This window comes from Eucyclogobius newberryi, unplaced genomic scaffold (genome assembly GCF_026437365.1).
Source record: "Eucyclogobius newberryi isolate DKJ021-1_F unplaced genomic scaffold, fEucNew1.0.hap1 SCAF_1, whole genome shotgun sequence".
In the NCBI taxonomy this organism is placed as follows: Eukaryota; Metazoa; Chordata; class Actinopteri; order Gobiiformes; family Gobiidae; genus Eucyclogobius; species Eucyclogobius newberryi.
In genome coordinates this window covers 28,649,384-28,667,873 of record NW_027315723.1, presented here as the reverse complement: position 1 = coordinate 28,667,873, position 18,490 = coordinate 28,649,384, and the positions used below count along the sequence as shown (strand labels likewise).

Genomic DNA, 18,490 nt, shown 5'->3' with positions numbered 1-18,490 from the left:
CATTCACATTTGAGGATTTTTTCCCGGGAATATCCCTTCAGAAAAGTGCCAGGTTCTTCCCCGCCGCCGCCTCTTGAGCAGGAGTGCATTTATTCAACAGTGATCTACAACAGACAGGATCATGTACTCGACCTGGAGAAATACAAGCTTGGACACAGTGGACTGCTCTGCTGCTGCTCAGTAGCGATGGAGAGGATATAGGAGGACACAAGACATACCAGGTAATATTCTTAAGACATTGATGTGTTAAACGCGTCCACTCACTCACTCACTCACTCACAGTCACCGCGCTACACCACGGCATGGGCACATTTAAAGGTGCTCTGTCAGTCTTGCCTTTGGAGTCACCATGTCGTAACTTCAACTAGAGCTGACCGCTGATGACTAATAATGGCCATGTAATTCTACACTGTCTGGCCATCAGCGCGAGTTACCTTACCACACTCACCCAGAGCAGGTGAACTACCGTGGCAGCGTTGACAAGAGAGAGCCAATATCTATGAAAACGCGAGTCTAGTATCCCTAACTGCAGCTTATGTTTGTGAATGATCCCAAATGTACCGGAGTGCCAAGGGGACATGTGCTCTCTGCTCCTTCACACCCGCAGCCTTTGACATGGAGGATCATGCTGCTGAAAATACACTTTATATTTAAAGCAAAAAAAAAAAAAAAAGTGATGCCTAGCTGTGTTATACAACATCTAATCAGCTCCAGTGTGATTAGACAAACCTCAGGCATTGCTGGACGTGATTTCATTTTCCCATTAAGAATGCACTGACTTTGCCTCAGGAAGGGGGATATGGGGTCTATTTCTCCAGCAGCAAGCTATGGTTTTGCAGCAGTCATGGGGGATGGTAGCCTTGAAGCCCAGAGAAAATCATGCTTTGTGAAATTTGAAACCTTCTTTGTACTACTTCAAGTGCAACCAGTAAAGTGGGCATGCGAAATACAGTGGTTTAGTGGTTGGTGGTGGGCTCTTCACATCTGGAGACAAGATGGCCTTTCACGGCTATAGGATAAGCTTATATATTGGAGATTGTGTGTACATAGACTCGGATCACTCATCAAATCTTTCTCGACATCCTGGAAGACCTCGGAGGATGCTACAAAAACTTCTCACGGCTCTTGGATTCTGTGCTATGCTTTTCAGATACAGATACAGTACACAGTGGTGCTGCTTTGCCTGTTGGGTCTCGGTGAAACCTAACACCGGCGTGTGTTAAATTAACATTCAAATACAATTCATAACTTTCCGTTTGGCTGCTGCAGAGTTGAACTATAAAATCATCTAGGTTAGCGGCATACTGCTGCTGCATTGAAGAAAGTGTTATCATTTCTGTTCAAAGTTCACATTTCAAACTCATCCTGGAGCTGCTAAACTAATACAAGAATCCCATGCATTTCAGAACATGTTTTTTAGAGGTCTAAATAACAGGCTGATCAGGTTTTATACAGAATAAGACAGGATCATTTGCTGTTTGCAAAGGAAATCATGCTAGTTATGTTAGTAGTTCTTGCAATTTGCTAATTGTGACTGTATTCAGATTGTGATTTCGATTGCGATATATCCTGCAGTCCTTGTATGTATTTCACTTTAAGCAAATGAACCTTGTACTTGTGAAACTAGAATGTTGTAGCCTCTATTATGCAAAGGCACAAAGTCTATTAGAACAAACTATGCTGAGGCCTCCTGCAGCTGTTAAATGTATCATTCTGCAGCAGTGGCATCCAACAAGCACATGGTTGAGTGGAAACTGGGCTTCATAACATCACAGAGGGAATTTTCCCACATGATGCGCAGTACACTTCCATGTCCACATTCCACTTTCATCAAGTAAAAATGTGAAGAAGGAATCACTTATTATAGTGATATTTTTCTCTTGTTTAGAGATTTGAGAGCAAAAAGCCTACATTCCCCGCTCAATCTTTAAACTCCTGCTGTACCTTGCTTTTTAAGTGAAGTTACATTCCTGCTGTCCGTTTGCACTGTTTCATGTTGTCCTTGTGAGGGATTTTTTGATTCCAGAGCTTCAGGACACCTCCCACTGTGAAGAGTTTATGGACCTTTTATTATATTGACTCTGCTTTGATCTTTTGCCAGTCTGTGCCATAGCAAGAAAATCTCTCTTTTACTTCACCCCCTGGTCTCAGAGGAGGTGGAAGGAAATGAAGACTGAATTACATTATAAATATGAGTATTAAGTCAGTGTTGTTACGGCTGCATCGCATGACGAGAAGGTGGGCAAAGGTTTGTGGGAACCGTGTTTAGCGTATCCAATGACCGCGTGCCCATCTCCCAGCTGTTGAGACGCTCCAGTGGCTTTGCCACAGTGGGACTATTGTTCGGGTCTTGGCTGGGCCCACAGCCTCATAATGCAGCCTCTGTCCTGCCTGCACTGGCCTGAGATGGGGCACTTCGGCTTATAGTCCGCCTCACTGAGCTTCTTGTATCTCGCCACCAAATGTGCAATTACTTCTATTGCTTCATATCTGTCCGATGAGGCTGCAGCGGCAATGTACGCTTGGAAAAAAAATACATCATATTCTTGACTGTTGTGTGTGTGACTTTTAGTTCTCATGTATTTCTTGTTCATATTTTGTGAAGACGATGCATGTTAATAAATATTCATGAGACACATGGCGATGTAAACACATGATAGCCATAGGCTAATTCCATACGTTGTCCCACAGTCACAAACTCACACATTCATTTTAAGGCAACCGTTTTTTTTTATAGTTCAGTGGTTCTCAAACTGTGGTATGTGCACCACTACCGGTGTTCTTCTTAATCTAGAGAATTACACCCAGTTTAGTCATGATTGTCACAGTTTTGGAAGATTTGAAACGTGATCACTTTCTGTAAAAGTAATTTTAATTTATCGAAAGATCAAAAGATTGAGCTCAAGTTATGAAGTTATGATCATTATTATTTGGGATGGTTTTTGAATTGAGAGTCTATAGTTGATCCTCTGTCAGTAAAAATGTGGTTTTGAGCAGAGGTCAGCTTTCAGAGGAAGACAAATTGTGTTAAATGACACGATTAAAAGTCTGTATAGTTTATGTTCAGGAAGTCCATTACTAAAAGACATTTAACATTTTTGGAAATAGCAAATAAAATGTCATCAAATTGAGATCGATCAATATGAGAAAAAATCTTCATTATTTATTTTATATATTTCCCTGGCCAATACTATTTTAGCTGTCTCAATCATAAACAAACCAGTCCTTTTTCTGATTCAACTCTCCAGCAGCAGCTGCCATGGCGCCCTGTCTCTCGCCACACAATTCTAGCTTCAGATAGAGTGAGTGCTGCGTTCTCTAGTGCAGAGGAATAACTATCAGATACTGTACTGTGTATTTATAAAGTCAATTATTTCGACCTTGAAATGCTACTACAGTATATTGTTTACAGGACTTTCCTTTTTTATTGGATCACAACACCAGAGTATCCTGTATCCGTCCTGGCTCCATCCCATTCAGCTCAAAAGCACAGCCAGCTACAGGTTGTTTGTTCTACCACTCCCTGATGTCATGTGTGCACTTAGATGCTGAATGTTTTTCTGTACTGTGTTTAAACATCTTTGCCAAGCCAGATATTGAATTATGGATTTTAGAATGGCATTAAACGTGAAGTCTATTTGGTCTAGTCTAAAATAAATGATTCAGTGATTTTGTTATTTGTTTGTTTGTGGGTGTGGAGATTATAGTGGTATTTTCTTCATGGCACAAACCTGTATTTGAACATTATGTTTGACAAATCATGTGTCATCGCGGTTTTCTGCTCTGACAGTCAAACATCAGGGCTCTTTCAGCCCTAACACCAGACCCTTTGTCAGTGGAGACTGTAGTTCCAAAGTTCAGAACATCTTTTTGACAGCCAAGTTTTTCTGTCAATGGACCCAGCATATGAAACTCTCTTCCCACTGATTTAAAACTGCAGTCTGACCTGAATATATTGAGCAAACGTCTGAAACTGTGGCTGAAATCAGGGCAGAGTTGCACACATGATTATTTTGAGTGAAATTCATGTTATTATTGTATAATATTATTGTATACTGTAATGTTTTTTTATGGAATTGGTCTGAAAGCCTCTAATAGACAGGTGTTGAAAATTAGCATGTCACAGAGAGAACTCCATAACTATTTTCATTCTTGTCTAAATGCCAACATTTGCTTCTAACAATCCTAATGTGTGACTTGTACAGAAATCACAAATAAACTGGGCACTTAACCCAGAAAGTCAGCAGGCTTGTGGAGTAAGGAATTCAAGTGCCTTTTTTGAGTTTGTCTTATGCAAAGCTAAGCAAATCCTGTGCACGGGCTCTCCATCTTTCACCCTTCACTCCCCCTCTTCTTCCTCACTGATGGGCTCTCATCGAGCTGGAACGCCACATGCCCCTCTCGCCCCACTACTTTGATTGATGGAGGTTGCTGTAATCTCTATTGAAGACCATTCTTCCAGTCTACAGCTGGATTCTGGCTTAATTGTTCAATTATAGATTTCATTAGGAAATTTCTCATTTCAGAGCATTTTTCTTTTCTAACTGCAGAAGGAGACAAGACAGGTGATATGGAGACGGCAGCAAAAAATTGAAGAAAATCAAATGAAAGAAGGAGGAAATCATTTTTTCAATAACAATTTTGATGTAGTTGTTAGGCTCACGCTCACTGAAATGCATAATGCAAATTTAGTTTTTCTCAAATAAGTTACAGGTGCTTGCTACTTTTTTGTGGTAAAAATCTCTCAAACTACTCAGATTACCCATCCCTACTCAGCTATCGTGATGATATTGTTTTTGGCTAATGTGGAATCTTCTTCATTTGATATTGCTCCAATATCCAATGTTGATGTTAAAATATCCATACTGGCCTCTTGTCAAACTTAAAAAATATTTATCAAAAATATCACTAATACAGATTCACTCATTTCTGGCATTTATATTAATTTATTTAGAACCACGTCCATTTTTATTTTGGCTTCATCTAGAAAATAATGTCTTTTGAAATTGAAGCATGAAAGCAAATAAAAGTGAGGTGGAAGGGGAATTGGCCTTTTTAATATCCTGGTGCTGTCCTCAAGTTCCCAGCATGCCCCTTGTGCATATAGACAAGTGCTGCCTTCAATTAGGAGCCAATATTTGCTGTGTCCCCTTACAGCTCGCAGCGAGGGTCCTCCTTTGTGCCTACGGTCCGTACCAGTCTCCAACACAAAAAGCCTGTCTGATTTGCATTGGCTTCTGTCCCAGCCTTCCCGGTCTTGATATTCTGCGTCTTCGCCATCGGAGTTGGCTTTTCTTTCCCAAATCTGGCAGGAAATTACAAATTCACTTCAAATTACTACAAGGGAGATTATAGTCCTGACTGTGGCCATTTAACACGCACTTCATCTGAGTTGTTAATGGTTCTTAGAAATTAATGTGGCTGACTTGCTTGGGAAGTGGTCAGATTGAACCAAGACATTTTTCACAGGCTCGAGGAGGATTCATTGGGAAAAGACATACATTGAGGTTGACCAAAAATTTACCAGTCTTCATAACACTCAATACAATATGGGGGAGCATGATTGGCTGCTGGATCAAGGGTGTAGTGGTCAATGACTCCAGGGTTGTAGTTGAGGCACAACTGTGGCTTACGTAACTGTATTTATAGACACATGCCTTAAGCTTCATGGTCACAGCTGTTGCATAAGAGGAAGCCTACAATGCATTTAAATTCAGGTATAGTGAGCAGGATGTGGGCTTTACTTTTGAGCCATACAACTATATTCCACAACCTCACTTTGACTCTGCAACTTTGAATGCAAATAAGGCTCGGATTGGACAAGGCGTTTGTGTTCAATGCTGAGGGGTTACACATGACATATTAATGTACATTTGTAGGTATTTAGTATTAAACTGTAACAATTTTAGCTCATTATTCTACATTTTGTTAATTGTGAAGGCAATATTGAGCCAAAACAGCTTAATAACAGACACGGGTCTGTTGACTTCATGTTCAGAAGTGCAGAACTGATAGACCCCGCCCCCTCAGAGTCATTTCATTGTAGCAACCAGTAGATTTTTAATCCTTGTCTTTTTATTGTTGAAAAATGGCTATGTGACATTTTTTAACCCTAAATGTATGACTCCAAATCTGGAATTTGTTAAAGGTGAGGAAACTCCATTATTGCATGGTTAAAAGCTTATTTAAGTAAAACAGTACGTTTGATTGGCTAAAGGTACTTTGTTTTTTTGTGTCTTTGTATTTTTCTTTTGACGCACCACTTGTTAATGGTTTATTAATTCATCAAGAAACCTTTTAAACATTTCAAAGCTACAGACAATGGGCATTCAAATTTGAATAATAAGCATTGTTTTTAATAAGAGTGTGACGGTCAGAAAATGACTTCCTAATCATATTCTTACAGCGCACTTGTAATAACTATTGCTTCCTCTTTGGCTCAGCACAGCGAGCCGTTTTCATTTATACAGGTGCGGTACCAGCACAAAGTATTCTCATGTGTGTCAAGGCATCTGAATCAATTGAAGTGCTCATTTATGGATGCTGAAGAGCTCAAGCAGCACCTTTGTGTTTCTGGCACTGTATGTTATGTAACCACTGTGTGCCAAAAAGCATCAAACTACAGTTCATACTGGTCCATGCTACGGCGACGGAGAAGGTCAGAAGTCATAAATAATACAGCCATAATGCTACCAGTGACTTGAGGCTACAGCTAGTTTGCATAGAGCGTCTGTGAGGACAGATATGTGCTGACAGACAGGAGCACACTCACAGATGGGACCAGAGTTTTCAGTGCTTTTAATGAAGGCTGCTGCAGTGTATTCACAGGAATAAATCTGCCAAGTCAAGAACATTGAGGAAACCTGAAGCGCTGGAACGCACGGATCGGCCCAACATGGATTTTGTTAACCCCCTAAAATGAGCCCCAATTAAAACTGAAGCTGTTCTGGAATCCTTTGTTGTACAATCAATTGGCTGGAGTCTTTGTGAAGCTGACCTTCTATACTTTTGGACTCTGATGTCTGGTTTACTCTAATTATAAGTAGAAAAACCAGCTCTGCACAGAGGGAATCCGATTTTAAATTCCACCTATAAATATATGAATGAGCATAGCTGGTTTATGGAGGGATCGGCAGATTGACACTAAAATGAGCATTTGTTGGGTTTTTTCACTAAAATGCATAATTCACTAATTACCATATAATAAGCAATAAAGCAAAAATCTCTAGGCAGAATCCATGTAAAAGTTCTATATTATTATTCTTATTATAGTTATTTTTGGGTAATTTATTATTTGTGGGTTTGGAGAACAAATTGACCCTGATTATTCCCAGATTTATTGATTTGACTGGAAATAAGTGGATAACAGCTTTATTATGACGTTCCCTTTTATCAGATGGTGGACAAGATGAAATAATTCTCTTCTCCAAATAATCTTCTTCAAATCTCCATTTTCATTGTTATTCATTTCACACAAAGGTACCATACTGTAAACGGGAAATGGACGGGATACATCTTTCCCACTGAAATAATTAGGTTTCAGTGCGCTTTTGATGATGTAAGGATTACCTCGGCTCAGACATAACAGGATGTCTCTTAAAAATACAGATCAAATCATATTTTTCAATTAAGTAAAAATGAGCCAGCCAAGTAAAATGACGTGAAAATGGTGTGATACCAAAACACCAGGTGAAGCCAACATTGTTTTTTAAAAACCATTGCCATGTCACCATTGCGAGATTACACCAAACTTATTACTAATTGTAGGTAATTGTTTTTGTTAATTATATAACTACTTTGCCTGTGTGGAGGTATTTTGGTGAATAAGCCATTTCCACTACCGTATTTTCCGGACTATAAGTCGCACCTTTTTTCATAGTTTTGCCCAGGGTGCGACTTATACTTATATTTATACTCACACTCCAGAGCGACATATATGTGATATCATTTGTTATTTTCACACTTGCAACCACATTTCATACTCCAGTGCATCTTGTATATGTTTTTTTCCATTATGCATTTTTTGGCTGGTGCGACTTCCGGAAAATACGGTACATATATGTATTTATGTTTGTGGAAGCAACATTACAGCTGAATGTTTTTTGATGATCATTTAGTACCAGTCTGGGTTGGATTTAAAGCTTATGAGTGAGCTCCTTTTTAAAGAGCTCTGTGTGCGGGCCAGAGATAGTTGGTTGACGTTATCAAACGGGGAACAGGTAGAGCCCTTTGGAGATAGGCTGTGATTGACAAGGGCAAGATGACTCTCACACACACCTCGACGGGAACTGCTCTAACAGGGACCCAACAGCCAAAAGCCAAATACTGACTGACTGTGAGAGATAACCAGCAGGCCATGATAATACTTTGATTCTCTTTGTCAAGTGTAGACAAACACTATGAACACACACTGACTTCTCCTCAACATAGAAGAGGAGCGGAGGCCTCGAGGCATGAAATGTGCCCTCTGATAAGAAGCCACCAAGAAGAGGGAGAATGGAGAAAGGGAAAAGGCTTTGTCCCTATGAAGCATTGAATTTGCTTTCTTTGTGAAACGTGTCGATTTTAGACAAGAACAGATGCTTGGAGAAGTCGGGCGATGATCTAAAGAGTGGGGTTAGCAAAGGTCTTTCTTCCCATTGTCCAGCTTCACTGGCCACTTTGAATGGTTTTGTCAGATACACTGATCAGTCATGATATTATGACCACCTGCTGAATTGTGTTCCTCCATTTACCGCACTCGTTTTCTGGGTCCACCATTGAGACTAAACAGTCACTGCAGAGTGGCAAGGATTCCTCTTACACTCTTGTTTTTTTTCATGTCTAAACTTAGCTATTTTTTAATACAGTCCAACAATTTGAATAATGTATGCAGTTTATCTCATTAACCTACTGTGTCTATAGAAAGACATTAATTGTCTTTAGGGTTTCATATTGGCATATTTTAAATAACAAGCTCATGAAACAATCTCACGTCTTGGATGCCATCCGCACGTACCTGTGATTTCTCAAATGACTGACTATGAAGAACTGCTTGTCCTGAATAAGTGGGTGTGAAAGTTATATGCTGCTCATAATCAGAAAAATAAAAATACAGCCAAATAATTGTTCCACATTTGCATATTCTCCCACTATTTTGCACGTCTGTAGGGAAATGCAGGATTCATACAAAGGACAGTTGTTGTGTGGGATGATACAGCACAGGTCACATGACGCCTGCAGCTGACCTTTAAATCTCTGAACAGCATGTTTTTCAGTACATGACGTTTGTCTTTGAGGCTGTGGACCCGCCACTGGATCCACTGGTTTGAGGGGTTTCTGCTCATTCCTCTAAAGTGAGAATTGTAAGTGTGAGACAGTCATACTTGACAAAACTTGAGTCCATTCACTTTTTGTGTACTACTTTATCCTACAGGAACGTTTTGCACATTTCTGATTGTCCATAAAACTATATGGTGATCAGGATGATAGCAAAAATATGTACTTTTTTTTGTCAATATCGCTGCCATATTGATATTATTGCAAAATTTGTATATACCTTTTGACACAATAATACCACTAAAACAAAGGAAAACTTAACAGAGACAACACCACAACACCAAGACTTTATCAAGCCTAATTTAGACTGAAAAATGTTAATCATGAAGGAAACAGTTTTCTGCTTTTTCATTTCAAAACAGTATATTTCAATATGATGGAGGACTGAATGTACTTGATGTACTTTTTGACACAATATTTTCAGTAAATTGAAACTAAAAGGTGCACGTCTGAATGAGGAAAAAAACATGGACAATGGACAAAACCAAGATGAAATCAAGACTTTAGGAAAATGATAAATAAAACCCCCCTTTTCTCATGTGGCTCTGTGGTAGGGTTTAAGGCTGCACAATATATCACAAAAGTATCTATATCGCTAAACAAACTAAAAATATCGGAAAAAGATCAAAGTCCTTCTGTCAGATGGAGAAAAGGTTGATTTTTATTTATAATTTCCCTAAAGCCTTAGAGGTTTCATAGTTTTTTGATAGAGAAGGGGCCTGTTTTGTGAGTGACTCGAGCACACGCAGCGCAGTTTTGATGTGACGATGATAACCACACTGTCATCGTGTTGGTGACTCATTCAGTAATGCCACATCTGCCAACTCATGTTTGTGTTCCCATCTGTGCGCTTGTTATCATTGCGTATAATTGAAGCAATCAAGACTTGATCAAATCATGCTGCGTGTCCCGTTGGGGTGTCCTGCTGTTTCTCACCACTGGCAGCGCCTCGGGCTACTCTCACAGCAAGGGCACCTTCAGAGAGCGCCCCCTCCTGGTCTGCCATGGTCCCTCCCTCCCTCCTTCCCACTCACACGTTGGTAAGGCAGCTCTCACCCTCTGGAGAACGGCGTTAGGTTTGCACAGCTGCCCTGGGCTCTGTCTGATCGGTTCAATTTATCCCTCAAATCCGCCTCTGTTCTCTGCACATCCATCCTTCAGCCGCTGCCAAATGCCACCAACCCGCCGCTGTGAAGTGGTGTGGGAAAGCTCAGCCAGGCTCATGACAGGTTTCCAGTTTGGATTTCAATATTTAAAAAAAAAAGGGTTATGGATGACATTTCTTTAATTTTTCTTGCAAGTAGAAGCACAGGCATCCACTAAAACATGTCTTTATTTAACTATTCAGGGGTAAATTATTAAATTATCCTCCTTAATTTGTCTCGTATGTCAAGATGAAAAGTATTGTCAAGCAAAGAATTGATACCTTTTAATTTAAATAAAAATGTTTGTATACAATAGAATGTAATTTATTTATTGACCTTTTATTCAAACAGGAAAATCCCCACTGAGATTTGGCATTTTCCACACAAAATAACAGTAGTTTGATTAATGTGGCCTTCTACTAGTTCTAATGTTAGTGTCGATTCTTGTTAAATGAACGTCTAGTTTTTATACTTGTTTTAGTGACGGTTAGTATCAGGATAGTTTATATTTTGTGTTTTAAAATAACTAAGACTCTAAAGAAGACTAACTGATATGACATTTTGTATTATTTTATAGCGGTAAAGATTGTTTCTTTTAAAATGTGAGGTGAGCGAGGGCGCTTGAGATTATTCATGCCTTACACATCTTGCAAAATGTGATTGCTTTTGCCATGTTCACTTCTGGGACATTTAGCACCACCCGATCAAAGGAAGACTACAAATCTGTACAGTTCACTCTCACTCTTTCTCTCTATCAAGGATCTCAGTCCTTGGCCCCTGCCCACAATGATTTCCTCACTATTTTTACAACTGGTTTCTTTCTTCTTGCATTATTAGAGCCGCTGGTCTTGAATTGTTCTCACAATTCTTTGTGTGCCTCATTTCTTTCTCTTTTCTCATTGCATCCTTTTTCTTGTGCATGCCTTAAAAGCAGTGAACAACATGGTGGCCAAAATGTCTATAACCCTTTTCAGACAGTAGTTTTATAAAGTGTGTATTCATACTCATAGTCAATTTGATTTAAGTGTTGTTTTAGACTAACCTTAAACATTTTGGTGATTCTGTTTGGAGGACATATGCCAACATTGTACAACACATGTATCTGAAATGGTCTCTCAGTTTGTCTTTGGTGTTTTTGATGTAATGAGCATTTGCACACAACTAATGTAAATGACACCATACCATCAAGGTAAATAGCTGTTGTACATTTAAAAAAAATACTATAATAAAGAAAACTAGCCAACAATGGAGCACTGTGCTGTGACCTCTTCGCACTTCAATATTAATATAAAACTTGATGTCTTTCCGACCCAAAAAAAAGCATTGGTCTATGCTGAATATTTATTGGTATATCTGTACTTTCTTGTGTACATGGACATCGGGGGCATGAGAAAGCTGAAGGGGATGTTGCTGTGGGAACCTGTGTTACTGTTGGTCCATTCGGGAGCGGGTCCATTACATCTCCGTGGCAGGGCTGCTGTTACAGTGAAATCTCCCTCACAGGCTAAACCAGCCCAACTGCACAGAGCAAGCATGATGACATGTATTATTGAGCATCAGGTCTTTCATAATTTATACATGCGCGTTTGTGTGCACTCAGCAGATACAGTTTTAAATTCTGTTTGTCCATCACACATTCAGCTCATTCATGTCAGCACGCAGATGTCCACTGACGCATATAAAGTGTTACTTTGAAAAGCTTTCTAACATAATCTAATCTGCGTAAAGGAATACAATGTGGCCTATGTTTAACCACAGGCTGAGGATAAAGCTCATCATTGATCATTCGCTGCCTGTGCATCTGTAGTGAACGCTACGCCCCCTGAGTGTCTGTCTTATTTTGTGAGAGGAAATTAAAATGTACTTTGAAAGAAAACTTCTGAATTACTTCTGCAAATGCACAAGCAAATGGATAGTTTCTTCTGATATGTTTAAAGCACTTGGGTGTATTGAAAAAACCTCCATTCTTAAATGTGTGCCTACAATCTCATTGCAATTTAGTAAAAGCATACTGAGAAATCATCTTATCTAAATGTTAGTCAACCGTTTAGTTGATTAATCAGTCAATAGGGATGTCTTGATTATCTGGTTTACCAATAATCGTGATTATTCAGGTCATATGATTGTATTGAACTGGAAAATAATAATTGTAAGAATTGATGGCGGCAACAACATTTCAGTGCACAAAAAAAGTCAAAATATACGTAAAGTACTTGTATCTGGTTGTTGATGTGATAATAAAATTACTTTTTCATTTAGAAAGTTTGATTTCATGAAGCTAGACTTGTGAAAGAAGTGCAGCGTGAGTCCCGCATTTTGAGCATTTGACGTGACGCATTTTGAGCAGCAGAAACAGAAGGTAAACAAAGCAGAACTTTTGGTGGCCAACGCAGCAACCAATCAGAGATTATGCTCCTGTGACGTCCAGGCGCAGCTCTTGGAGCAAATAATGATATTCACTCAATTCTTCTCCCCTCCTGAAGTATCTGGAGGACCCAGACAAGCCGATTGTCTCTGTTGTTGGACTTTGTAAAGTGAATACAACAAAGCTACTCTCAACCTAGTCTGCCATCGCACTAAGAGAACAGCTACACCAGGAAACGCAACCTCGGTCACACATCTGCTGGTGCATTGATCATTCAGACTCTTCCAGGACACCTTCAGAAAGCATCTGCCTTCAAATGTACAGGCGTTTGAACGCTCCTTTAGAGTAATTCTATACTAACTACAGATCATCCTTACTGTAAACATCTAGAAGTTAGTCTCAATGTAGTTAGTGTCCTTTCAAACAGACGGCTGGCTGATTATGATAAACTAATCAACACACAAGGCATGTATTTATTGTACCAATAAATGATTTAGTTGACTTCAGCCCTAATGCACTCATTTTGGTGTCTTTTTAGACCAGCTCCTGTGATCTCTCACGCAGCAATGTGCAGGTCATAGAAGCAGAAAAATAATGCACCAGTTCCATGTTCGACCTCAAGTACCATCTGAGCTCATAGTGTGCCCGGAGGACTCTGATAAGCACTGTCCAAGGATGAGAGCCAAGAAACCACAAAGCTAAATGTTACCTAGATTACACAGTTTTCATCTTGTTGTTACATGCAACATTTTGAGGACCTTATCTCATTCAATACTTTGGTCCAAAGTGACGTCACGCACTCGTTGCTACTGTCATCCTGTGGACGAAAGCTGCATGTTATAATCTGGGCTGGGCCAACAAAAAAGTCTCAAAACAAAGTATATAACATGTCCAATGCATTACTGTCATCGGGAGGAACCAATGGACTTAAATAAATTACTCCAGACTGAGGCTGAGCTGTTTGTTTCAGGTCGTTAGCAGATGTCTAATGCTAGATTTATTGCATGGCTATGCTAATAAACATTAGCTACTTGCCGTTTTAATAAGCCTAATTTCCAACAATCGGTCAAAATGAGTTTATTCCGCCGGGTGGCTGGGCGCTCCTTTAGAGATAGGGTGATGTGCTCAGTCACATGGGAGGAGCTCTGAGTAGAGCCGCTGCTCCTCCACGTCGAAAGGAGCCAGCTGAAGGCTCGGACATCTGTTCCGGATGCCCACTACATGCTGTCTCTCGATTGGCCTGGGAACGCCCCGGGATCCCCCTGGAGGAGTTGGAGGAAGTGTTTGGGGAGAGGGAAGTTTGGGAGTCCCTGCTTAGACTGCTGCCCCAGCGACCCGGCCCAGATTAGCGGAAGAAGATAGATGGATTATTTCCAACTGTCTGGGTGTTATTTAGGCTCAGACAGTCACTCACCCACACACAAAGTCCGTGCTCTTGAAAGCTTTGAGGGCTTGTCCGGTGCAGAGGAAGCTTAGATGTAAATGTCCACAAAAGTTTTTTAAGTGTTAAGCGACTCGCCACTGTAGATGAGGATCAAGGCCCATCATCTGTTTCAACCCTTTTCATTTTCAATTGTATGTGCTGTTTTATCTGTCTAACAACGGAGATGAGCAACAGCATGCAGTGACGTTTTCAGCATGGCAGGGACAACAGATCAGCCACGTGACTGAAACCCATGGTTAGATATGATATTTTGTTTTAAAAGCTATGGCAACCGTCCTAATTACTCATCATCTTGAAACTCATGGATACTCTCCGGCATTACATTTGAACATTTCCCAGTCTACCTGAATATGGAAAACACACAAAGTTTTGAAAACCAGTTTCGACTGTTCATCTCTTTTATGTAATGTGTATCATAATACAAATTAGATTATATTGAAATAATCATCTTTCCATTTTAGAAACAGTTTTATCTTTAACAATTAACAACAAATTTAAATTCAATACTTTATGAATTACCCTATATTCAAACAATATTGCGACAATCAGAAATGTCTAGTTCGAGGTTCGAGTCACACAAAAAGAGAACTTAAAAATGAACCCTTCATTTTTTGAATTTGCTACTTTTTATTATTTTAATAATACAGATTGCATTCGTTTCTAGCCTACAGATAGCGTCGATGTCTGCGCTCTAACCTGTCTCGTCTTGTTCTTGAGGTGTATTTTTACATCACTACGGGGGGTAAGTGCCGTCACTTGTGGACCCTGAAGGTGTCATCTCACTGCAGAAGGGAACAGGCTGAATTTTAATTGGCAGAGAGACTCACATGCTCTGATGCATTCAGCTCTTCTGGCAAGTGCATTTAGGTGGATTGGGGATAGTGGTTTGTATTTTCAGTGAAGTCGTCCTATTTGTATATTAGGCTTTAATATTTTGTCTGGCCGTCAATTACATGTTTTGTTTTTTGTTGTTAAAGCTCATAAATTCTGATTCTGTTTGTTGTAGTATTATGAAATACAGTGATATACTTCAGTTGGGATGTCAAGATCATTCGGCCTATCAAAAAGTGAATGAACTAAAAATAATCGTGAAAGTTTTAGAATAATATAAATTGAAATATGTCGGTGTAATCCCTCATTCGTCCAGGCGTGTTCCATAGTAGAAAAAGCTTCAGTTGTAGTCATCTGGACTCAGTTTGAAAAAGTAGACGTTTCGACTCTCATCCAAGAGTCATTGTCAATAACAGAATTTAGGTCGAGAACTCCGATATTAATACTGTTCTGTGGTAAGACCCGCCCATTGGGAGGAGCCTTCCTGAAGTAGAAAGAGTTGTTTGTTTCAACAGAAACTCCCCCCTTGTATCTACCGAGCTAGCCTATTCAGAATCTTAATGGGCTATTAGAGTCCTCTTTGTCTTAGTGAGACCCTGGCTCAACCACCCTGAGTACCTGATTAGCATCTGAATGTCCTGGTCCTTTACCTTTCCAGGGGTTCAGTAACCCATTATAAATAACAGGAAGATTAAACCTTAGCCCTCCATTTCTGTTTAAAGAAGGTCTTTCTTTTTTAACAAAAATAGCTTCCTTAACTCCTCTTTCAAACCATCTTTTCTCCCTGCTTAAAACCTTCACCTCCCCGTCTTCAAACGAGTGATTAGAGGCTTCAAGATGGAGATGCACGGCACTCTGTGGTCCTGAACTAGTATTTCTTCTGTGCTGATAGAGCCTCTTGTGTAGAGGCTGTTTCGTCTCACCTATGTAACGTTCTTTACAGCTTTCTTCACTGCATTGGATCGAATAAACTACATTGCTCTGTTTTTGAGTCTGCAATTTGTCCTTTGGGTGAACCAGTTTTTGTCTTAAAGTGTTACCTTTAAAATAAACAGGGACTTCGTGTTGTCTAAAAATTCTCTGCAGTTTTTCCGACAGGCCAGACACATAAGGGATAGAAACACCCTTCCTTCTCTGTTCAGTTTCCCTTTTGTCCTGCTTCTTGGTTCTCTTCACTCTGTTGAGGGCCCAAGCGGGGTAACCACAGGCTGAGAGGGCATTACGGACATGTTTTTCCTCTTTCTTCTTGCCCTCTGAGCTGGTGGGCACACCTTGAGCTCTGTGTTGTAAGGTTCTGATCACACCCAGCTTGTGCTGTAGTGGGTGGTTGGAACCAAAGAGCAGATACTGGTCCGTGTGTGTAAGTTTCCTATATACTTCTTGTTAAAAAAGAAAGACCTTCTTTAAACAGAAATGGAGGGCTTGGGTTTAATCTTCCTGTTATTTATAATGGGTTACTGAACCCCTGGAAAGGTAAAGGACCAGGACATTCAGATGCTAATCAGGTACTCAGGGTGGTTGAGCCAGGGTCTCACTAAGACAAAGAGGACTCTAATAGCCCATTAAGATTCTGAATAGGCTAGCTCGGTAGATACAAGGGGGGAGTTTCTGTTGAAACAAACAACTCTTTCTACTTCAGGAAGGCTCCTCCCAATGGGCGGGTCTTACCACAGAACAGTATTAATATCGGAGTTCTCGACCTAAATTCTGTTATTGACAATGACTCTTGGATGAGAGTCGAAACGTCTACTTTTTCAAACTGAGTCCAGATGACTACAACTGAAGCTTTTTCTACTATAAATTGAAATTGCTTAAAAAAGTTAACTGTTCTTTTTTGCCTGTTTCATATTAGTATCATTCAGAAAAGCTTGATTTCATGAAGCTAGTGCCATGAAGCTTGTGCGTTTCTATACCACAATGGCTTCTGTGTCAACAAAAAAATATGCTAACTTGTTTTAGAGTGTTCTGTCTCTATGGAGAGCATTTCATTGCTTAGAAACGATGTATTGTTTTAAATAGCTTTTTATATATAGTGTGAAAACTCTGTCAACTATGTCAAACTGTGTCAACTCTGCTTTTTCTTGCTGACCAAAATTGTTTTAGCCTTTAAGTTCCTCTTTGAACTTTGAGTAAACCTTTTGTGAAGAAGACGTCAGGACTTGCAAGCAGCAGCCATCTTTGAAAGGTCTGGGTGTCCTTTTCCCTTGTTTGTTGAAAGCCCCATTAGCTGTTCTGTCCTGTAGATCTCTGTACTCTTATGATTTGAAGCGGCTGCTGCAAGGCTTTACGTCTGTTGCCTTCTTCCTGTTTCTAATGGCCACCAGGTTCTGCCAACTTCACTTTGTCTTTTGTTCGTTATGTTTACATCTGTTTGTTTAAGTCCAAGAGAATAGATCCAATTTAATGGGATTTTCTCTACTGGCAGATTGTCTCATTATTCCAGGCTTGCACGCCGGCAGCTCTTCCATTGTTTTTCAGCAGCAGACTTACCGGTATATTATTATTTAGTTGCTTCAACCACTGTCGGGACTGTGTTTAGTGGAACTGCGTTGGGAGAATCACCATGCCTCACTGTGCAAGCTATGAATTTTATATCGCCTAATGATCAGGTCTAGTGTTGTTGAAAGCGATTCTCCCGGTTGACTGTGAGCTGCGTTCACTCCTGCCTCTTGTTTTGCAGTTTCGTACAATGAAGCAATGAATATTGCCCTTGATGATATGTTTTTGGAATTGGATACGGAAAGGTGTATCATAGAGCGAAATCTACAAGTTAAATTTTAGAGGTTTGTATCTCAAATTGCCATTTTAAACGTTCTGGATGCAAGTAATGTGGTTGCACCAAAGAAAGGATTTAGCTTTTTGATTACATCCAGATCTAAATTGTTTTTTTTACAGAAATAGTCCAGGTCTGAATTAAGGCTGAACCAGGTCTTCAAGCTGTTGTACCCATTTTCCCTCCTTCATAATTAGTCAATTCTGTTTCCACTCCAGAAAAATGACACTTTGGGGTAAGAGCTGATTGGTTGTGCAGCAACATCACCCTGCTTCTCTTTTGTGTCTGAAAAAGCTGATCTAAAGCTGTGCAAGTGACCAGAAATCATTGCATGTCAATTCTTGTGATGTGCCAAAAGATTTATGAGAGCAAGGACGGAATTTGGAAGATTTAAATACCTACTTCTTTATTTGAAAATTATGTACCCTTACTTTAAGTAGGATTACACCATAGCCACAGTAGTTTTAACAAAAAAATGCTCAAAAAAGAGCAAAAATGTACTCTAAACAAAGTAAACTTTAGAACCAGAAGAAGCTAGCTTGCCACCAGCCGTACACGTGCCACAGTTTGAGAAACAGTGATCGAGACCACTCTATTTTGTTTGTGGATTGATT

General features: G+C 39.8%; 1 protein-coding gene across 1 annotated transcript in view; it reads right to left on the bottom strand.

Moving 5' to 3' along the window:
* Positions 1 to 2,336: 2,336 nt before the first annotated feature.
* The window catches only part of LOC140363663 (polyphosphoinositide phosphatase-like), a 34,143-nt gene continuing 17,989 nt past the window's right edge, over positions 2,337 to 18,490 (bottom strand). The window contains exon 13 of the mRNA XM_072450270.1: positions 2,337 to 2,503. Within this exon, the coding sequence (XP_072306371.1) occupies positions 2,337 to 2,503 (167 nt within the window). The remainder of the gene's footprint in view (positions 2,504 to 18,490) is intronic.